This window comes from Solenopsis invicta, chromosome 5, assembly GCF_016802725.1.
Source record: "Solenopsis invicta isolate M01_SB chromosome 5, UNIL_Sinv_3.0, whole genome shotgun sequence".
NCBI lineage: Eukaryota > Metazoa > Arthropoda > Insecta > Hymenoptera > Formicidae > Solenopsis > Solenopsis invicta.
Genome location: NC_052668.1, coordinates 3068379 through 3092285, shown reverse-complemented (window position 1 = coordinate 3092285; position 23907 = coordinate 3068379). Strand labels below are relative to the sequence as shown.

Sequence of the window (23907 nt, the reverse complement as noted above, 5' to 3'; positions counted from 1 at the left end):
AATAGTTACTCTCTAAAAAATGGTTGATCATATTGAAGTTCACATTAAACGCAGTCAAAAATGGAGTTTGACGATGCAGTATTTGATATAGACATAAATCTATTTATAGATTTTGATCTAGAAAAAATCGTGTACGTTCTCGATAATGTGTTTATGCCGGAAGAAGAAGAAGAAGAAACCGATGTTCCACGACGACGAGTATCGTCGATAAAATTCCTTCGCGATCGAGAATTAGGAATACGCGGGACTTGTGAACGTGCCGTGAGACAAGGTGTCATTATTAACTTAGAACGTGTTTGTAGATTGTCAGGCTACAGGAAAAGAAAATTGTATTTGCTCATACTGGACCATCTGTGCGCGTTTGATAATTGTGAAGAAAAGCAATTAAACAAATACCAGTGGGCAAAAAAAATTTACCAGAATATCTCTATATACGATATCATTCTGCAGATTACGATTCCCGCTGGTCATGGACAGTCAAATTTCTTGCAATAAACGTGTATACACCATCACCACAGAACTGCGACGATAAGCGCGAACCTGCAGTGATTAATTTATTTAATCGGTGTGTTGAAAAGAGAAATAGAGAGCAGGATGATCCTTGGTGGAGATACGCTATACTTCCTGATTTTTGTGAATTAAATTATATAAACGGACACTGTAACGTTCTAAGCGCACAGTGAATTTGCAAATCATGTAAACAAAATACGTGCAAGTGCTCCGAGAAAGCGTGTGATACGTACTAAAAAACTGAAAAAATGAAAAATAGTGAGCGAGTGGAACGCGAACTGCACGAGCAATGCTCGCAGATTGCAAATTTAGCTGAATGTTTCGAGTGGTTGCAACGATGTGACGAGTGCCTCGCGCAGCTCGAAGAACATTGTAGTGCCAAACGTCCTCGACTCGCCGTGGGAAAAAGACAATCACTTGTGTCAAGAATCGCGCGACTCAAAGGTGAAAAAGCGCAGTTAGAAAGACGTTTCATGCACATTGGTGGCAATTATACAAGTACTAGCGCAGATGATAAGAAATCGCTCGTATGGCGCGAGATCGAGGCCGCGTTCAAAAATCGCATTGTGACTGGCGCTGTTATTAACATTGATTATATCGAGCCACGACATTTTTTGGAGGACGCCAGTGATTTGGTGATTGAGCGAGAGCAAGACGCTATCGCGAAACATGATAGTGTAAAGGTAAACACCGTATTTAATGGTGAATATGTTAATAATCATGATGAACGTAATATTAAAAATATCGCTACGAAGAACAATGAACTTTATCGATCGTCAAATTTGCGCGAGTGGTATCAGCAGAGTGTCATCGATGTCACGTTGGCGATGCTCGACGAGTTCTAAGAACGCGATAGCGGTTGGGCTCTTACGCGAATACTGAATTTAACGATAAACATTAATAAACATAATCCCATGCACGCGGGATGTTGCATCGAATTGCCGCGGGGAATAAAGAATAAACGTGCCGTGATTAATGTGCAATTGAAAGACAATGCGTGTTTTGCGTGGTCGGTAGTGGCCGCTCTATACCCTGTCGAAAGACATGCAGACCGGGAGTCGTCATATCCGCATTACGCGGAAGTTTTGAATGTTAGTGACATAACATTTCCAATGAAAGTGAAAGACATTGGAAAATTTGAACGATTAAACGACGTGTCGGTGAACGTGTACGGTACCGAACTTGATAGAAAAGAAAAGATACAGTACGTTGTACCGTTACGCCTGACTGAAGATAAAAAGGAGAAACACGTTAATCTACTGTACTTGGAAGATAAACATGACGTCACTCACGGCCACTTTGCGTGGATTAAGAACCTGGTCAGTTCACAGCTGAGCAAAAACGAACACAAGAAATTCATCTGTGATCGGTAAGTGTAATAATAATAATAATAATAATAATAATAATAATATTAATAATGATAATAATATTAATAATACATGTATTAAAAATATTTATTACAGATGCCTGCATTACTTTAGCTCTGAAGAAAAGTTGCAGTCACACAAAGTGAATTGTCAGCAATTAAACGACTGCGCCGTTCTACTACCGAGCGAGGATAACAAGTGGCTTGAATTCGATAATTACAACAACAAGGAGCGTGTACCCTTTGTTGTTTATTCAGATTTGGAGTGCATACTGCGGAAGATTGAGTCAGGAACAGAGAACACTTCAAATTTCTCGTATCAGCATCACGAGGTATTTAGTATAGCATATTATGTTAAGTGCTCATACGACGACGCGTTGTCAGAGTATCACTTTCGTCGCGATAACGATTGCGTCGCGTGGTTCGCGAAAGAACTCGAAAACCTGGCGCATAGTGTGAAAGCCAGAATATCCGCCAATGTTCCTATGGAATCATTGACTAAAGAGCAGCAAGAGGCATACAGTAACGCGAGGAATTGTCATATCTGTGAAAAACCGTTCGCACCGAATAGTATACGTGTGCGCGATCATTGCTATTTGACAGGGTCTTACCGTGGTCCAGCTCATTCAGATTGTAATTTAAATTACAAAAATTCATACGTTATTCCGATCGTATTTCACAATTTATCTGGTTACGATGCACATTTCATCATAAAAGAAATTGCCACCACGTTCAAAGGCAAAATCGACTTACTACCGATAAATAAAGAAAAATATATATCTTTTACCAAATATGTCGAAAATACTTGTGATAAAGACATAATTTTCAAAAATGCACGAAATTATATACGGCTACGTTTCATCGATTCGTACAAGTTTTTAAGTTCAAGTCTTGACAAATTGGCATCGTTTTTAAGTTTTGATAAATTAAAAATTTCTCATTCGGAATTTTCCTCGTTATCAAACGAAGACTTTGAATTGTTGACACGCAAAGGTGTCTTTCCATACGAATACGTGGATAATGTTGACAAACTGTATGAAACGCAATTGCCACCGCGTGAATCATTTTATAGTTCTCTTACCAAGCAGACAGTATCACAGACAGATTATGCTCATGCTCAGAAAGTTTGGCAGCGGTTCTCAATCAAAACCCTGGGTGAATACAGCGATCTATATCTCAAGACCGATGTCTTATTATTGGCTGATATTTTTCAAAACTTCCGCGAAAGTAGCATTAATAGTTATGGTCTTGATCTCGCGCATTATTACACATTGCCAGGCTACACTTGGGATGCAATGTTGAAACTAACACGCGTAAGATTTGCGTTGCTCACTGATATAGACATGATCTTTTTTATAGAACGCGGTATACGCGGTGGTTTGAGTCAATGCTCCGGTAGATATGCTAAAGCCAATAATAAGTACATGCGTTCTTACGATCCATCGAAACCATCGTCTTATCTAATGTATTTTGACATAAACAATATGTTTCGAGATGGACAATGAAACCAGACGTACAGTCCTGTGCGCTCTACTTAGATCGCGGGTTGGCGCCACTTCCCCGAGATTCTTATCGCGAAATCATTAAGTTATTCAAAATAGCCGTAGCGCTGAAGATATCCGGGAGGGGAGCGCTCGCGGTTCCCGTTTTGCTGCGCGGGTTCGGCGATGCAAGTCGTTCGTTTCCGGCTTCTTCTTCCTTCTTCTTCCTCGAGTCGTCGGAGCCGAAACACGCATTCAGTCCATGTGTCAGTGTACCGAGATTCGATACCACTCTAAGATCGCGATCGTACCTTTGGGCTCACGCGAGTGACATAAAAGTAATCGCGTCTAACGACCGCGCGTTGTCGTGAGTGAGGAGGAAGCCGGAGCAAACTCGCGAGCTCCGAACCGGCTCGCGTTCGCCGTCGGTGACGAGAGTCACGCGGTGATATCGTGATCGCGCAGCAGCGCGGCAGCGAGCGCGCTCGAACCGCGGTTGCTCCGAACATTCTCCGTTTGGCGAGAATCGAACAATCGTAATTTGTGAAACACGCTCTTCGCACTCGCCTGCGCGGTGGGGACTTGTGCATGAGATTTCCGACAGCGAGATCTCTCGGCGCGCAACATTGCGATCTCCGTTTGGCGAGATTCCAATGGTCACGCCATTACCGCGTGGCGCGGAACTTTATGGCATTCGAAGGGTCGATCACGTTGGTGATCAAGCAGTGTATCAGTGACAATAATCGAAAAATATATTGAACTGTTGACTCCCGTGAATTACCAAAATAGTTATTTCACCGATCTCAATCTCCCCGTCATCGTCACGATCCTTATCGTCTCGTGCGAGACGAGTACCGGCGCCTAGCCTTCTTGTATCTTTCCTCCTTTACCCTTCTATTTCAAAATCACGTGCGGCGACTTACTATCGCGCTCGCACATAAAGTGTTGGTCCTTCGAGCCGGATTAAGAGATCAGACGATCGGACTTAGAGACCGGACAATCGAACTTAGTGATCGTGAGTCAGTGAATAATACCGGGTGCAAAAAAGGTCAACATGAGCGATCCTGTCGCCATGCAACACACGCGATTTCATCAAATCGCTCGCGCGTTGGACAATTTTAAAAAAATCGGTCGGAATAACTACACTCCGGCAAAAATCCGAACGCGGATAGCATCTCTCAAGGACATATGGAACCAGTGTCTTTAAGGTCACGCGGCCATTCTGAAGGCCTATCCGCCGGACAAACGAGAGAAGGTCGACTATTTCCAAGAGAATCAACTGGATCTTCACGAGGACACCTACCACACCACCATGGATTACATGGCTGATTGTCTAGAGGAGGTCGAGCCTAGCGTGAGTGCGAACCAGTCTATCAACAGCTCAACGATACATTGCGACCATTCATCGTTGTCTTTGAGACATCTTCCCGCGATTCAGTTGCCTCCGTTCTCAGGCAAGTTAGACGAGTGGGAGAGTTTCCGGGATCGTTTTACATCACTCATCATTCAAAATCGTGAACTTTCAGACTTTACACGAATGCACTTTCTCGCGGCAAGTTTAACCGGAAGCGCGCGTGATGCGATTGCCAGTTTAGCGATTACCGCCGACAATTTCGAAATTGCCTGGAGATCGGTCACGGCACGATTTATGAATAAACGTCGGATGATCGAGGTACACGTTTCGACATTGTTTAGTTTACCGAGCATGTCACGCGAATCGCCTTCGGATTTGCATGCGCTGCGCGACAAGGCCGACAAAGCAATCGCCGCGTTGAAATGTCTCAAGCGATCCTCTGAAGATATGCTGAACGACATCTTATTGCGTCTCTCAAAAACTCGACACGGCGACGCGTCGAGCATGGAAACTTAAATTCAACGATGACTGTCCTCCCGCGACTTACACCGATTTGATCAATTTTGTATCCTCGCGTGCCATCGCGCTTGAAGAACTCAAACCGACGAAATCAAATTCGGATTTCAAGGTTACAAGTTCACCTGCCTCAGCCGTGTCAGAGCCGACTTGCTCTCTTTGTCAAAAGCGTCACTTCTTAAATAGATGTTCCAAATTCCTCGACAAGAGTCCGAGTCAACGTCGAGAGTTCATTAAACAACATAAACGTTGTTTGAATTGTTTAAGCACAAAACACTCTCTTTCAGAGTGCAAGAGTAAATTTACATGTCGTCAGTGCCAAGAGAAGCACCATACACTGTTGCACTCGCCCTCTTCGTCTAACATTAATCAAGCTATTATTCAGGCAGATCACCAGGGATCGCCTACCGCGGACGCAAAAATCAATGTACTTGCTGTCACGTCAATTGATGCGCTTCCGTCTCCGGTTTTACTCGCAACCACGAGAGTTGTCGTCAGCTCGCCGTCGGGACGTTCGCTGACCGTCAAAGCCTTGCTAGACTCCGGGTCGGAAGTCTCATTTGTTACTGAAAAGCTAGTACAAATTTTAAAACTACACCGCCTTCGCACGATGATATCAATTTCAGGCGTCAGCGGTGTTAAAGCCGGTACTTGTAAACACGCGATTCAAATTCAAATCTCTCCGCGTAACAAGGTCGGACCGATTCGAAACGCTCGCGTTCGTCAGGAGATTACTAGTTGAGTACGCCCGAAACACTCACTTCGGTTGGGTCATTTCCGGACCCACTTCTCTTCGCGTCTCTCCCTCTCGCTCGATTAAAGTTATGCACTGCAATCTCGAGCGGGAACTCAGTAGATTTTGGGAAGTCGAAGAACTTCCACACCAATGTACGCTCTCTCCAGACGAAAGGCTCTGTGAGGAGCACTTTCTCGCAAACTATTCGCGCAGTGACAACGGGCAATATATCGTGCGGCTCCCGTTCAAAAAAGGTTGAGTCTCGTGTTATAGCAAATCGCATGTTAGCCACGCTGCATCGACGATTAAATCGTGATCCCGATTTAAAGAGAGAATATTGCCAATTTCTCGCGGAGTACGCACAGCTCGGTCATATGGAAAAGGTCGTAGCTCCTTCCGCTCATACGTCACTTTCGCAAATAGTCTATATCCCTCATCATGCAGTTGTACGAGAGTCAAGCCTGACCACGCGTATCAGAGTGGTCTTCAATGCCTCTAGTCTCACAACTAATGGTACCTCACTCAATTCGCATCTGTTGCCGGGTCCCAAGTTGCAAACCGACATTTTCGACGTCCTGTTACGTTGGAGACAATATCAATATGTCTACACGACAAATATTGCCAAAATGTACAGGCATCCTGATAGATCCTCGCGACCGAGACTATCAGCGCATTCTATGGAAAGCTGAAGACAAGACAACGCCACAAGAATACGGTTGAAAACCGTGACTTATGGCACCGCTTCAGCCCCCTTTCTAGCATTAAGAGTTATTCAGAAGCTTCTCCATGATGAAGGAGAAGCTTATCCTCTCGCGCTCTCAATTTTACGTGATCACATTTACGTCGACGATGTCCTCTTTGGGGCCGAGGACATCCTTCTGTTGCGTCACACTCGTGACCAAGTGTGCTCACTATTACAACGAGAAGGATTTAACCTTCGGAAATGGGCAAGCAACCATTCGGCGTTGCTGGCTGACATTCCAACCAACGATCACGGGTTGGCCTGTACCAAGGATCTCAAACCCGACGAAAGTCTGAGCGTTCTCGGAATAAGTTGGAACCCCGCTCTCGATTCGTTTCAATTTCGAGTTTCGTTGCCGAAGTCTCTTCCTCATACGAAACGCGCAATTCTCTCTACAATAGCCAAATTATTCGACCCTTTAGGATGAGTCACTCCGGTCACGATAATTGCAAAGATTTTTATGCAACAGCTGTGGCGACTCAAATTGGAATGGGATGACGACATTCCCAAAACCATATTAGTTCAATGGGAGACAATTTATCGCAAACTCGCCTCTCTCGACGGTCTACAACTAGTACGATTGGTTCACCGCGGATCCGACACCAAGCATTTCGAAATTCACGGTTTCGCTGACGCTTCGTCGGTCGCTTATGCCGCAGCTGTTTACATCCGAGTAACCTCATTCTCCGGTGAGATCACGACTACATTGCTAGCCGGAAGTAAAAGTAGCTCCCATTAAACCAATGAGCATTCCACGACTCGAGCTCTCCGCCGCTGTCTTACTTGCGCGTCTCATCGAGTCAGTTCAAAACGCGCTCAAGTTAACGGATCTCGTCTGTCACTGCTGGACAGACTCAACCGTTGTTCTAGCCTGGCTCAGCCAGCATCCCAGCAAATGGAAGACGTTCGTGTCGCATCGCGTAACTGTAGTCCAATCAAAAGTGCCGAAGGCTAAATAGCATCATGTGCTCTCCGAGAATAATCCTGCCGACTGTGCCTCACGGGGACTCCTAAAGAAGGACCTCGCGTCCTTCTCACTATGGTGGCAAGGCCCTCATTGGCTTAAGCTCACGCCCTCGGACTGGCCAGCTGCGAGTTTCCCTCAGTTCGAGGAAACTCAATAAGAGGCGAAACCGACCCAGGCCCACCTCACGCAAGCTGAGGAGCCTTGGGATTTAGCTTCTCGATATTCTGAGTGGCCTAAGCTAGTAAGAGTCACCGCCTACGTTATTCGTTTCAGCGATAGATGTCCGGGACTTTTCCGCAGTCGCCGGATCTGCAAGTAAGTCCTCGTGCTCTTACCACAGACGAGTGTGAAAGGGCAAAACGGTTCTGGCTCAAAACTATTCAAAATGAGTCGTTCCCCGTCGAACAAGCGGCCCTTCGGCAAAACACATCTCTCTCATCTCAAAGTTCAATTCTACCGCTTAACCCCTTCCTCGATGAAGATTCATTAATTCGGGTTGGCGGGCGGATAGAGAACTCCCCCCTTCCATTTCGTACCAAACATCCGATTATCCTGACATCTCATCCATTGGTGAAGATGATTATTCGACACGCCCATTGGCGATCCCTCCACGCAGGTGTCCACCTTACCCTTGCCACGCTTAGAAGAGATTATTGGATACTTCGCGCTCGCAGTTTGATGAGGTCGGTGCTGCATCAGTGCGTCACATGCGCACGAGAGAGAGAGCAGTCGTTCCGGTCCAGTTAATGGGTCAGCTACCTCGTGCTCGCGTATCTGCTCCGGCCCCCGCTTTTCTCCATTGTGGCGTAGACTTTGCTGGTCCCGTGGCCACGCGAGCATCCTCCGGCCGCGGAATAGCATCACGCAAGGGATACATCGCGGTTTTCATTTGTCTTGCTACTCGTGCTGTGCATCTGGAGCTCGTGAGCAGTTACTCGACGTCGGCGTTCCTTGATGCATATTCAAGGTTTTGTGCCCGACGAGGTTTGCCCACGGACGTGTACTCGGATAATGGAACGAACTTTATCGGTGCGGATAAAGAATTGACCAAAACTTATCGTGACACGTTGCGAGACCCTGACTTTTTAAATAGAACTGCATCGGATAAGGTGTCGTGGCACTTCATGCCACCTCACGCCCCTCACTTTGGAGGATTGTGGGAGACGGGAGTTCGGAGCGTAAAGCACCACTTGCGGCGAATTCTCGGCTCTCACACATTAACGTTCGAAGAGCTCGCAACTCTTCTCTGCCAAATCGAAGCGTGCTTAAATTCCAGGCCACTCGGACCTCTCACAGATTCATTTGACGAACTTGCGCCATTGACGCCAGGCCATTTCCTAATCGGTTCGGAAATTACGACAAGTCCAGAACCTTCTGTTCTGCACCTCAAGGAAAATCGCCTCTCACAATGGCAGTTAATTAGACAACTTACCGAAAAGTTTTGGCGGATCTGGCAAACGGACTATATTAACACGTTGCAGCAAAGAGCCAAGTGGCGCAAAGCACAACCTTCCATTCAAATTGGCACGATGGTTCTTATCCGGAATAACGCATTACCACCATGCAAATGGGAACTCGGACGAGTGACCCAATGTTTCGCAGGCTCTGACGGATTGGTTCGCGTCGTCTTAGTTAAAACAGCGAAGTCTGAATACAAGCGTCCGCTTGCACAATTGTGCATCCTTCCCGTTGCTATCGATGCGCAACTCAAAAATGCCATTGCTCAGTAACTTTTAAAGGCGCTAGTGTCACAAGGTTGTACAGGATGTATGAAGTAATCCTTACGTTAAGTCTGCGTTGCTCCTTGGTACGTAGGGGACAGTTGCGCGCTTCTCTAGTTGATAAGTCTTCTTTGTATGTTTAAATTGCGGTCACACGTTTACCTCCCTGTTTGTTGATGTTAAATTCTAGTTTATAAGTGTTGCTCTTTAGATGTTCAATTTTCGGAGCGTAAGTAACTCTATCACCGTAAATGTTTAGTCTCTAAGTCAATTTCCCGATTGTAAATGCGTTCAGATCAAAGAAACCTCAAGCCTCTCACTGAACTATGAATCTTTAGATTACCAAAAACTTGGATAAGACGTGTTAAGGCGAGCAACCTTCAAGGCTGAGTCATTAGCCTATGAGCGAGATCTGAACGGATTTAAGTTATCTTTAATTAGTAATGCTTCCTTTCGAAACTGTCGTTTCGAGGCGGGCGGCATGTTTCGAGATGGACAATGAAACCACGACGTACAGTCGTGGTCCTTGCGCGCTCTACTTAGATCGCAGGATGGCGCCACCTCCCCGAAATTTTTATTGCGAAATCATTAAGTTATTCAAAATAGCCGTAGCGCTGAAGATATCCGGCAGGAGAGCGCTCGCGATTCCCGTTTTGCTGCGCGGGTTCGGCGATGCGAGTCGTTCGTTTCCGGCTTCTTCTTCCTTCTTCTTCCTCGAGTCGTCGGAGCCGAAACACGCATTCAGTCCATGTGTCAGTGTACCGAGATTCGATACCACTCTAAGATCGCGATCGTACCTTTGGGCTCACGCGAGTGACATAAAAGTAATCGCGTCTAACGACCGCGCGTTGTCGTGAGTGAGGAGGAAGCCGGAGCAAACTCGCGAGCTCCGAACCGGCTCGCGTTTGCCGTCGGTGACGAGAGTCACGCGGTGATATCGTGATCGCGCAGCAGCGCGGCAGCGAGCGCGCTCGAACCGCGGTTGCTCCGAACATTCTCCGTTTGGCGAGAATCGAACAATCGTAATTTGTGAAACACGCTCTTCGCACTCGCCTGCGCGGTGGGGACTTGTGCATGAGATTTCCGACAGCGAGATCTCTCGGCGCGCAACATTGCGATCTCCGTTTGGCGAGATTCCAATGGTCACGCCATTACCGCGTGGCGCGGAACTTTATGGCATTCGAAGGGTCGATCACGTTGGTGATCAAGCAGTGTATCAGTGACAATAATCGATAAATATATTGAACTGTTGACTCCCGTGAATTACCAAAATAGTTATTTCACCGATCTCAATCTCCCCGTCATCGTCACGATCCTTATCGTCTCGTACGAGACGAGTACCGGCGCCTAGCCTTCTTGTATCTTTCCTCCTTTACCCTTCTATTTCAAAATCAAGTGCGGCGACTTACTATCGCGCTCGCACACAATATGTATGGTTTTGCGATGTGTCAACCATTACCATACGGTGAGTTTCAATGGATCGAAAACGTTGACAATTTTGACGTAAACGCGATCGCTTCGGATTCGCCCACTGGGTATGTGCTAGAAGTCGATCTCACATATCCACAATGTCTGCACGATCGACACACTGACTTACCTTTCTGCCCTACACACGATAAACTGCCAGGATCACGGCAGAAAAAACTTCTCGCAACGTTGTACGATAAAAAGCGGTATGTGATACATTACCGTTATTTGCAACAATGCACGCGCAATGGGCTTCGCGTAACAAAAATTCATCGCGTATTACAGTTTGCTCAATCTCCATGGCTTCGCGATTATATAGAATTGAACACAAAATTTAGAATGAGCGCAAAAAATGATTTCGAAAAGAATTTGTACAAATTGATGAACAACGCCGTGTTTGGAAAAACTATGGAAAACGTACGTAATCACGTAGACGTAAAATTATTGACAAAATGGGAAGGACGTTACGGTGCAGAGGCAATGATCGCTGAACCAAATTTTCACAGCCGCAGTGTCTTTGCGGAAAATTTAGTTGCCGTCGAACTGTATAAACTCGAGGTGAAGTTTAACAAGCCGATTTATGTGGGTATGTGCATACTTGACATATCAAAAATCTGCTTGTACGAATTTCATCACGAATATATGTTTCCGCTATATAAAGACAAGTGCAAATTGTTATATTCAGATACTGATAGTCTTGTTTATTTCCTCGAGTGCGATGATATTTATTCAACGATGAAACGTGATATAGCGAGATATGATACAAGCGATTATCCTGCAGACAACCCGTACGGTATGCCTCTCGCGAATAAAAAAGTCTTCGGTCTAATGAAAGATGAAAACAACGGTGCGATCATGACCGAATTTGTAGGGCTTAGAGCAAAGATGTACGCGATCAAAGTAGATGGTAAAAAGGATACCAAAAAAGCGAAAGGTGTGAAAAACAATGTAGTAGCGCGAACTATTACTTTTGAAGATTATATGCGAAGATTATATGTTTGAACGATGAAATAGAATTAACTCGTAGCCAATTGTGTATACGTTCGAAGCTGCATCAAGTGTTTACGGTTTCAGAATCCAAAGTGGCGCTCTCGCCATATGATGATAAAAGATACCTTGTTCCATCATCATTAACAAATACATTACCATGGGGACATTGGCAGATACAGTTATAATCATAAGATGTTTTCACATTTTTACAAATATTATGCATTTTAATCTTTTATTGTATTACATTTTTTTTTATATTTCTTACACGTTTAATATGCTAGTAATATTTTATATAAGTACGTTATTCATACTTTATACTTTGTATACGTTTTATATTCTGTATGCTTCATTTTATACATCTTATGTATTGTTTCATATATGTTACACGCTTAATATATATTTGACGTTTTATGAATAAGATATTTTGATATTTTTTCAAATTTTAGATATACGTTTTTTAATAAAAATTTTTATATGACATTTTGTATTAATAAGGATAGAAGAATAAAGACCTAAAAAATTGTTTGTATTCATTTTATATATTTTGTAAACGCTTATATGATTTAAAATATATACATATTTAATTGAAATAAATAAAATAACATTTTTTTTATTTATCCATGAGTTGTGCGAATCATCGAATCCCAGCCACTTGACGTAAACCTTGTTTCCTTTCTTCTTTATTATCTTCTCTACCAGGTATACATTTGGATGAGTCGTGCGATGCAACTCGTACTCATAGAAGGCACCCGCTATTTGTTTACCGCGATAATCTTCCAGGAGATAAGTTACGGGATTAGTGCGCTGTACTTTAACGATCTTAAACACCTCGGTGGTCCAATTGGGGGTGTACCCCTTAGAGAATGTCGTTTTGTGCTTGCTCACGCGCACCGAATCGTTTACTTTGAATTTCGCGGGTCCCATGATTTTTATGTGAGAGTATACAGTGCCCAGGAGTTTTTCAGCAACTTCCGAATTAACGTCGACTGGTCGCATGCCGATAGTACGATGCCTGCGGTTGTTGTAATCCGACACCAGACGCAGCAGCTCGTTGACCCACTTGTGCGACCCGTTAAGTGTAAATATACGCCACATATCGTTCTTAAGTGTGCGATTCCATCTCTCTATTATCGATGCTTTTAAAACCGAATATGTAGAATAATGATTAATGTCATGCTTTTTCAAGACTTTTTGCACATCGGCGTTATAAAATTCCTTTCCCATATCCGTTTGCAAATTTTTCGGGCATCTTCCGCTCTCTCGAATTATCTTGGCGATTGCGTCAGCCGTCTCGCGCCCGGCCTTGCTCCTGAGCGGTACTGCCCAGGCGTATTTACTCAACGCATCGATGACAGTAAGTATGTAATTATGACCTCTATTGTACTTTGAATAGGGACGCATCTCGACGATATCAGCTTGCCAAAGATCGTTGAATCCTTTGATTATAACACGTCTTCTAGGAAAATTGCGTCTAGCTGATGCGTGTAATTCTTCGACGATTCGTCGCCTCTCGGAGCTTATTGTTTTCTTCGATGAACTCATATTTTGGCGCGTAAACGAATTGCATTACGACTGACTCGTTTAGCGGTTACACGATGTAATTTATAATGTCGGCATTGCAAAGTTCCTCTACTTTGTTTAAAAAAAAGTTTTTTTCTTCATTTAGCAGTATTTTCTGTCTTCCTTTAATAACTTTTCTTTGTCTTCCGGTTTCTGTCGATTAGATAATTTTTCATACTCATTCTTGACTCGATCTACGGTCATTCGATAACCATTCTTCACTCGTTCTTGTGTCTTTTCATAGCAATCCTGAGCCGATCGATAATTGTCTGACAACCGTTCTTGAAACGTCCGATTTTTATTTAAGAATCGTTCAAAGTCATTCGTTAAACGTTCGTAACCGTCTTTTCGACGTTCATTGCTGCTCATTTTTGTCGTCTATCGCACGTCCTTCTCAAACAAAATCAACCTCTCGTCTGACTCGTTTCGTGGGTATACGATTTAATTTATAATTATGCCAGCTTCACGAAGTTCTTCCACGATGGACAACATCTCGTTGCCGTGAGCGTCGTTGCCCGCTCGATGTGAAGCGTCTAGCAATCGTAGACGATCTACTAATTCGTTGGGATCGTCCCAGTGCACGTAATCAATCGCGTTGTCGTTTAGTATCATAGCGCGAGGTAATCCCTTTCCGGATTTATTCGTTCTCTTTGGTGTAGATTCGATTGACATCAATGGTGCGATCACGTATCTATACTTGTATCCTTTGTTGCCTCGTAGTCGACTCTCCGCGGTGTAATTACGTCTATGTACGTTTGTAGTCAACAATATGCTCTTGTACTTTTGCAAATCGTCCTCCTTATATCATCGGGGAGTCTCTTAAAAATCAACTCGTAAAGACCGGGTGTGCCAGCGTATCGCACGCCATCGATAATTATGTTATCATTGATGTCCACGTCAAACTTTTTATTACCAAGCATCATTCCATCCTTGTCGAGACGAACACCATACACGGTGTCTATAATTTTCTCTTTTCCACCACCGCTGAAGAAATCTCCGATGTACTTTTGACCGAGCGGACCTAAATGCTCAGACAACGTTTTTCGACCTTCCAACGTTTGCATCTGATGTTGAACAGACGTTCCAAACGAATCGTCTGGTTTCGAAAACGTTCTTGAGAGCCTTGTTAGTTAATGTTGCAGGACCAATCATCGTACGCGGTGTTGACGTTATCGCTGGTGAATCCATTGCGTCGTACGCTTGTTCAAAACGTTGCTTTTTGCTCGATGTTGCTTTCGACAATTCGTAAGATGCACCATCGTCGTCATCGTCGTCGCTCGGTCTTTTTTTAATTATTCTTTCTTCCTTGATTTCTTCTTTTCTTTTAATCGGCTGAGATTCCTCGACAATCTGTTTCAGAGGTGCGACGATGGGCTTGAAACGTCTCTCCATTGCAATTTCCTCCTCGATCCTGCCGGTTTTTAAAGCGCGATATTTCTTGCGGATCGCATCGCTCGTTTTTTCAATCTCCCTCTCGAGTTGCTCACGCTTGCGTATATCTTTGTTATTTTCCGCCATGTTAACGTTCAACGTTGACGTATCGATAATGACTAATCGTTTTACGGTACCGCGAACTCGTTAAATCCTTTTCTGTATCGTCCGTTACTAAGCGCGCTGTCCTTGTCTATCACTAGAAATCCATACTTTTGTTGCCAACAAGCACGGCACAAAGCACAAAATTCATCGTACGACATGTCGGTGTTTACGTGATCGTTGTAAACGTGTTTGAAGTTGGTACCATCCTGTTTAAACAGAATTAGGAGATTGGCGTTATCACGTATCAGATGTTTAGGTATCCTCGCGTACGTTTGACAAAGATAAAAGCAGTCGACATTCGAGTGGCGGCCCATTGAAAAGTATTCTCTCACCGCATCCTGCTTATCGCACGCAACGTCGTCGAAGACGAAGATTGAATTCGGAAGCGCCTCGCTCGGTGGAATAACGTCGCTATTATTGGAGAACGTAAAGTAGCCGATTTCATCGATCGATGTCAACAGATTTTCAAGATATTAATACTTAGGCTGCTGCAGCGACTTGGAATAAATATAAATATTCTCGAAACGTACACCGTGCGGACTCTCGAGAAGGCTTATGAGAACATTAGTTTTGCCGCACGAAGATGGCCCCGCAATCACTGCGCGGATGGTACTCGGCAGCATTTCACCGTGTTTCCGCAACTGCGCGTTGTCCCCCATCATTCACAATTTCTCGTCGCAGTTTGTGACGCGTATCGTCAGCGACTGCCGCACGAATTTCATGTTTCACACTAAACTCGCGTGACACGTCGAGGACCTATTTATAGATGTGTGAAATCTTGAGTAGCTCAGAATCAAAAATGTTTCTCGCGCTGTCACATCCCAGCGATATTCTGGACCTAAGCGCTGAGCAGTTGCAATATATACCTAAAGTCGTACTGTTACGCGTGTACGGTAATTACATTGACCACGTTTGGGAACGGCTTCCGAAACATATACAGGTGGACCCGGTAGTTCAAACTTATCGTCGCTACAACGAGCATTATAATCAACCTTGGCAGCGTACGCACATCGACGGCCCTGCACCGAAGATAAAAGATTGCAGCGAATGTCAGCGTCGAACAAAACCGGAAGTTTGCTGAATCGAGCGATAAACGCGCTTCTTTTCGAGTTACATATCCCCGGCTACCAGTTTTGCGGTCCGGGCACTCGACTGAAGAAACGATTAGCCAGAAGCGACACGGGCGTAAATCCATTGGATGCAGCGTGCCGCAAACACGATATTGCGTATTCTAAGAGTAACGAACTCGTCGATAGACACGCTGCTGACGATATACTTGCAGCGTCAGCACGAAAACGTATTATCGCGAGAGACTCGACTTTGGGCGAGAGAGCCGCCGCTGCAGCCATCTGGGCAGCGATGAAGGCCAAGACCAAGATCGGCATGGGTATGAAGGCAAAGACGAGAAAGAGGAAAACGACGAAAAAAAAGTACTTCCGTCGGCAAAACGAGGCGGCATGTTACCGATTCTGCCAATGTTGGGCGTTCTAGATCTTTGATCGGTGGAGCTGCAAATGTAGCGAAAGCGGTAAGCGCCCGCAAAGATGCGCGACGTCAACTTGAAGAACTGCAACGTCACAATCGCGCGATGGAACAAGGTCGCGGTCTATACTTGGCACCTTATAAATACGGACGAGGAATTTATCTCGGGCCGTATAAACGCGGACAGGGCGTATCAACTAAGAAAAAAAAAAAAACGTCGAAAAGACGATAAAAATGCCTGCGGGCGTGACCACCGACATGCAATTGAACTAGCTGGCGAGACGTATGCGCATACTGTATTTTAGAGGTGTGTACATGCGTAATGCTTTACCGACGAGTGGCGTACGTCGAAACGAGAGCGGTATCGTTAATTTGGACGATACCACGGGCCCTGGCACGCACTGGGTGGCTTACGCAAAGAGGGGCAACCGCGTTGTGTATTTCGACAGCTTTGGCAATCTTCGGCCGCCTCGAGAGTTGGTGCGATATTTCGGAAGCAATGTTACGATAGAGTACAATCAAACGTCCTATCAGACGTACAATCAAAATTTCTGCGGACTAATGTGCCTGAGATTTTTACAAACTGTTGACTTTTAAAAAGATCGATGAGATGTCGAAGAGTCTCAGTATTCGTCGAACGCTTTTTCCATCATGTCGTTTACGCCAGCCCTCTGACATCACTCTTGAAATCCTTTGTTACGCATGGCTACGTAATGTCCACTGGCCACTACGCGGCGCTACCTGACATTCATGCCTGTTTACGTTTTATGTTAAAGAGGTTAATCGGTTTCTGAACTTTCTTGGGTGTTGAATGTGAATTGAAGTGCGTAAAAAGTGAAGTAAATAGTGTGATTTTCTACAATGCCACGGTGTATAGCTCCAGGATGTACCTGTGGGTACGATTCTAATAAAGAAAAGGTGCATTTCTTCTATATTCCGAAAGATGAAAATATGATAAAACTATGGCAGTCAGCTTTAAAACGAAAAGACTTTATTGTAAAAGCTAAACAACCAGTTTGTGAAAAACATTTTTTACATACAGACATATTATGGAACCGTACTATTTGTGATGATAAAGGACATATTCTCGGTGTGGTAAGTAATGTTAGTTGTCACTTAATTACTAATCACTTAACTATGTCAGTTATAACTTAGAAATTTAACTTTATATTTGTAACAAACCGCCTTTCCGCTCCCCCCCTCGGACCGTCCATCGTTCCGGGCTGTCCGGCCGAACAACCGCCGGACAGCAGAAACACGGCGCATAGCGCCGAAAATATACTCTAACACCGGCGTAGCGCGCGTTGACGCATCCGCACGTGAGATCTGCGTGGCAGATCTCCGCGCGCACGCGCTCGACCGGAGTGGCGACCGCCGGACCGATCTCGAGCGGCAGGGAGACCCCCACCGATTCCGTACCGTTCCGTACCCCCGCACCGTCCCTGCTCTCGAGATTCGGGTATATAAGCGCCGCCGCTCCGAGAGTCGAGCGGTCTTCTTCTCCGTCCACTCTCCGATCCAGAAGAAGCCCAACCTAGCGCTCACTTGGGAGTTAAGAGCCTTAGCTTCCGCCAAGCAGTCTTGGCAAGAGCCTTCCGCTAATCCCGATACCGCCGATAAAAACGGGCTCAAGTACATCTTGGGCTCCACCAGGAGATCCTGGTCGGCGATTCCCGATCCGCCGTCCTTACTCCGGTATCGACTCACGGCCTGGGGTGTGGAGTTCCGCGCCTCTACCAAGGGCTCTTGGCGTGAGTCGATCACCACCGCCGAACATCGCGGTATTAACCGCTCGCGACGGGAATCCCCGCTCCGCGTACACTCGCACCGAGCGCGCGTCACTTACGGCCGTGGCCACGGCCTTCAGCAAGGCCACGGTCTGCGCGCGTCAACACCGGCTCCGAGTTCCCGGAAAACTCGAGGCCGGAATTCCGCGAGCTCAGCCGCGACAATAGCGCGATCCAGACATTTGTAAATACCGTTCGTTACGTCCGCGCGCTCCGTTTTCTCGTCCGTCCGTCCGCGCGTAGCCGTTAAGTTTTGTTGGGTCCGTCCGAGCGTCACCGTCATCCGTCCGTCCGAGCGTCGTGGCCAAGCCACTCCACCTGTATATAGTCAGCACAAAATAAACGCACTACTGTATTTACCACCTAAAGCAATACCAGTCTAGTTCTCTTGGCGACCTCCCTCCGCGTCCTGGTCCGTCCGCAGTCACGCACCGCCCCGTGCGCGGAAAAAGACGGGTCGTTACATATTACTATTATTGCATTTCTTATAATTTTGTTTCTTTAGTCTGCACAATTCAAAGTCCCACGTTTATGTAAAGGTGCAATTCCAAGTATATTTCCTTGGACAGAAGAAACAGAAAAAACGCAAATTAATATTCAGAAAGAAAATGAATCTAAAATTGAAGATGTTTTAAATACTGAAGTATCAAATATCGATAATGGAGAAAACAAAAATCTAACATCACTATCATTTAATGATACAATCAATATAGTGGATAATAAACATTTACATATACCGCCACAATGGACATACACGACATCCACGACATACATGAAACACTTTAATAAGAACATAAAATTATTGATATTTTATTTACCAATGGTTAGTACAATCAAGAATTATGAAGATAAATGCAATATCTATCTGCAAAAAGAAGTTATACTCAAAGAAAATATGCTGTTAGAAATAAACATCTTAAAACAGCCTATTATGATAGATATTCCATTTGATGTACAAATACATAACATTATTGAAAGTGTGGAACAATTGAAAGAAACATTATTTTCGGTGAACAATCTTAACGTATGCTTGGATGCTGTTAATGTAACTAATGAAATTGAAGAAATAGGATATGATCTGGCTTACAAAGACATCTCTGGCACGTGGAGACACAAGAAATGTACATTAATTATATCATATTTATTAAAGATATGTAAGTTTTGTTCTAATATAAAAAATTCGTTAAGACGAAAGCACTATCGAACAAAAATCAAGTCACTTAAAAGAATTAGATTGTCAGCGACTACTACACAAAATGAAAAGAAATTGTTATTGTTACGGAAGAAATTTTACAAGGCAGAAAAAGCGAAGAAAAGAAACAAATATGTAGCAGGCAAGTTGAAAAAAGAGCTTATGAATTGTATGATGAAAGTTGGAGAAACATCTGCGAAAACCATAGAAGATCAATTAAAGAATAAAGAAATTCCTAACAACCAACTTATTGTAATATGTGAAATAATACAAGCCACAAAATATTCAAATCCAACAGGTCGCAAATATAATGAGGAGTGGATTTTATTATGCATGTTAATGCGTATGAAGTCACCTACTACATATAATTTTTTACGAGATAATCAAATATTACCTCTTCCATGCGTGAGAACTATACAAAGGCAAGTATAAAACACGTTAAAATAGTGTTTTGTAATATAAAATTTTTAGTCCATAAGCTATGCAATTATTTTTAAGTACAGTTTTTATAATTCGTACTCGTGGAAATGGTTGCTCATTTAATGTTGTATAATTACTATGTTATCTAATACAAAATATTTGTTTTTGGCAATGATTACAATAATTAACAAGAAATGTTTACTTTTCATGAATGCAGCAATTGAAACAAATTGAATCACGTATCATATTGATATACATATACATATTCTATATTTAATAAAAAAATTTTCATGTACCTTTCTCTAATAGATACTCCGTGTGGTTTTGACAACAAATTTTTTGAAATGTTCAAATTGGTATTGGAAAAAAAAGAAGATAAGCAAAAACATGGTGTAATATTGCTCGATGAGATACACCTCAGGGAGAGTATTTATGTTAATTCGAGAAAACTTACATACACTGGATTAGTTGATTTTGGCATTGATGGACCACAACCATCAAATCTTGATGAAAAAGCTAATTATGGATTAGTAATAATGTTTCACTCAATAGCGGATTTTTACTCTCAACCGATCGCAGTATTTGCCTCTAGAGGACCAGTAACAGGAGAAATGATTGCACAGCTTGTAATTAAAGTACGCGTTTAATCCAACAAAAATTATACGGAATTGCAAATACAATATTTTAATTATGCTTATTTATTACAGGCTATTTCATTATTAGAAAATATTGGCGCCAAGATCCATGGAGTGATTACAGATGGTGCAGCCACCAATAGAAAGTTTTGGACTGCAGTAGGCGTATGCGGTAAAAAAGATAACTTAAAAAATAGTTTTGATCATCCAACAGTTAATGGACGTTATGTATATGTTTTCTCCGATACGCCACACTTAATTAAGACGATAAGAAATCGTTTATATAAAACACCATTACAGGTAAAATAACTAATTAAATTAAATTGTAATCATTTTGTACAAATTAAGATTATTATTATTACTAGTGCAATATTTCTATTATTAGCTCAGTCCGGAAGAAAAATTAATAAAATGGGATTATTTCCGAATCTTACATAATAAAGACAGAACATTACCTGCTGAAATGCGGGTATGTCCAAGAATAACAACCAATCATCTAGAACTCAGTAACGTTGCTAAAATGAGAGTGTTACTAGCAGTTCAAGTAAATATCTCTCTCTCTCTCTCTCTCTCTATTTATATATATATATATATATATTCTTTAATATTATTTTAGTTGCAGTATAACGAGATTTTGTACAAAATATTGATAAAACTCTATTATTTGTATTTTTTGAATTTCTATTATTTGTATTTTTTGAATTTCTATTATTTGTATAGGTTTTCAGTAAGGCCGATGGCCTATGGACTAAGGTTTTATAAAAATTTTTTACTTGAACTATAAGATTGTGATTGTACAGCTAATTTTTGTGATTGGATCAACGATCTCTTTGACGCTTTAAATCAAAACAAAGGTTTGAAGATTGAAGATAAATACTACAAGGTTAATTCAACTTTAAAAAATTATTAATTACGTTATTTATTTGACTTATGTTTAAAAAATATGATAATATTAAATACAATATTTTTATTAGACTATAGAAGAATCTTTTAAAAAATTGGATAATTGGGAACAATACGTCCACAGTGGTGCTATCCCAGAAAATAATTTTTTAACAAAACAGACTGCAGAAGGACTCCGTGTAACTATGAAGTCAACGCTTGACTTAGTGCAGTATTTGACTCTAAATGCTGGTTTTGATTATGTTCCGACGGGACGTTTGAATCAGGACTCACTTGAGGTTGGCTAACATTGTACCCAGTAAACATTACAATTTTTTGATAAACGTGTGGAAATAATCTATATTTATTTTTGACATAATAGCATAACATCTTTTTTGTGTACTTGTAGCATAAAAATTTATAACTTTAATATTTTAAGTCTTTTATTTACAATATTTATACACGGTGTACACGGTTTTCTTTAGCTGGTCTACAACCTTGCTTTAAAGGATATTTAAGCTCTAAACAGTAAGAAATTGACCAATCACAATAAAATATGAAGAGAATACTCGACTGTAATTGGTCAATTTCTTACAGCTTAGAGCTTAAATACCCTTTAAAGCAAGGTTGTAGACCAGCACTTACACTATGTTTTATATCCATTTTTTTCTGTATCTAATATATATTTAGAGATTCTTTGGAACCGTGAGATATACGGCAGGATCGAATGATCATCCAGGGACACCTACTTTCCTTCAAATTTATAAAATTTTAAGTACTTTTAGTATAATCAAACCACCTAAATATGGAAATTGCAGACTTGTGAATACAAAATGTAAACCTCCAATTTCAATGTCAGAGATAAAAAATTTATATCGTGATTCTCGTCAAGAAGTATCATCTATAGTAAAACTAAAAGAAAAATTAGACAATGTTATTAATAATAACGAATTTGATCAGAATTTAGACCAGTTTATGGATAATGATTACAGTGATTACAGTCAACCAGAGATCATTGACTGCGTTATTTATTACGTAACTGGATATTTATCAAATCACATACTAAAATCAATAGACTGTGACATATGCAAGAACGCATTCACTAGTTCTGTTACAAATTGTCCTTTACCAGCAGCTCTACTAGTTAATATGGAAGATATGAAAGAAGGACGGATAATGCATCCTAATTTAAAATTATATAATTTTATCAAATATTTAGAAAATTTATTTGCAAAATACTGTCATCGGTCTGATGTATTTGAATTAATAATTGAAGACATTTATACACCTGCCTTGTCATTTCCTTGTAAAAATCATGGTGATCAAGTACTAGCGCAAATTATTGAATTTTATATAGCTTTGCGTATGCGACAGTATGCAAGTAAAATAAATAACGAAAACAAAAAAGTAAATCAACGAATTAAAAAAAATGCAAAATTTTATCCAACTTGAATAAAAAAAATGTATTATTTATAACATATGTATTTTATTTTTATCATATTTATAGTATGTATAGTATTATACAATGGTCTATCCTATATCCTCTATCCTATTTTATATAATTTTAGTGAAAAATTATATATTATATGTACATACAATACATATAATTACACACACACACACACACACACACACACACACACACACACACACACACACGTTGCGTAAAATAAAATAAAAAACACAGTTTCGCCGTTCGTGTGTCATACTCGTTCCGATATTCGTTGCTAATACTAAAAATCTATAGTTTACGTTACGTACACTATATACGTATATATATATCAACCGGCATGAATGTCACCAGCGCCACGCGGACATTACGTAGACGCGAGAACTACTGAGCTGTCAGGGGGCTGGTTTACGCTAACGTTGAGCGGAAAGAGCAGCGTTCTCGCTGCAAATTACTCTCCGGCGATAGATTTGACCGATGCCGAATACGAACTCGGTTTAACGCTTTTTGAAACTTATAACACGATACCGAACGTAAATGCCTCAAACAATAAATTTTATTTCGGCAAAGACGATGTGGAGATTACGATACCCGAGGGATCATACGAGTTGCCGGCCATTAACGAATTTTTGAAACGCGCAATTTCGCAGAAACGTCCACGACGCAACGCGCCAGATGCCGGTGACACACTATTTGTCCGCGGCGATATCGGCGTGATCAATGATGAGAGCGAGGAAGCGATAGTGATTCGAGCTAATCATAACACGATGAAATGTGAAATTAAATGCGCTTACAAAATAAACTTTAACAAAGCCAACAGCATTGGATCGCTGCTGGGATTCTCGAAGCGTATACTGCAACCACGTAGATGGCACGAATCGGACATGTCAATTAATATTATGAACGTAAATATTATCCGCGTCGAATGTAGTATCACCGCAGGTGCATACAATAACGGTGCGCGTGTGCATACGATCCATGAATTTTCGCCGAGCGTGCCTTCAGAATATAAGCTCAGTGAAAGGCCTGCAACAGTCATTTACTTGCCAGTGATCATACGAAGCGTTGCGGATCTTACCATACGCATTGTCGAGCAAAACGGACGATTGCTGG

General features: G+C 42.3%; 3 protein-coding genes across 3 annotated transcripts; all 3 read left to right on the top strand.

The window, feature by feature from the left end:
- Positions 1-8418: 8418 nt before the first annotated feature.
- On the top strand, positions 8419-9402 carry LOC105206815. Its single transcript, XM_011176279.1, has one exon. The coding sequence runs from the start codon at positions 8419-8421 to the stop codon at positions 9400-9402; it is 984 nt and encodes a 327-aa protein (XP_011174581.1).
- Positions 9403-17003: 7601 nt separating this feature from the next.
- Positions 17004-19962, top strand: LOC120357883. The gene is made up of 2 exons (XM_039449688.1): positions 17004-17523; positions 18721-19962. The coding sequence occupies exons 1-2, from the start codon at positions 17290-17292 to the stop codon at positions 19837-19839; spliced, it is 1353 nt and encodes a 450-aa protein (XP_039305622.1). The 5' UTR covers positions 17004-17289; the 3' UTR covers positions 19840-19962.
- A 138-nt stretch (positions 19963-20100) lies between these two features.
- LOC120357882 lies at positions 20101-21782 on the top strand. Its single transcript, XM_039449687.1, has 5 exons — positions 20101-20462; positions 20535-20762; positions 20848-21006; positions 21183-21345; positions 21437-21782. The coding sequence occupies exons 1-4, from the start codon at positions 20118-20120 to the stop codon at positions 21222-21224; spliced, it is 774 nt and encodes a 257-aa protein (XP_039305621.1). The 5' UTR covers positions 20101-20117; the 3' UTR covers positions 21225-21345; positions 21437-21782.
- The last annotated feature ends 2125 nt before the right edge of the window (positions 21783-23907 follow it).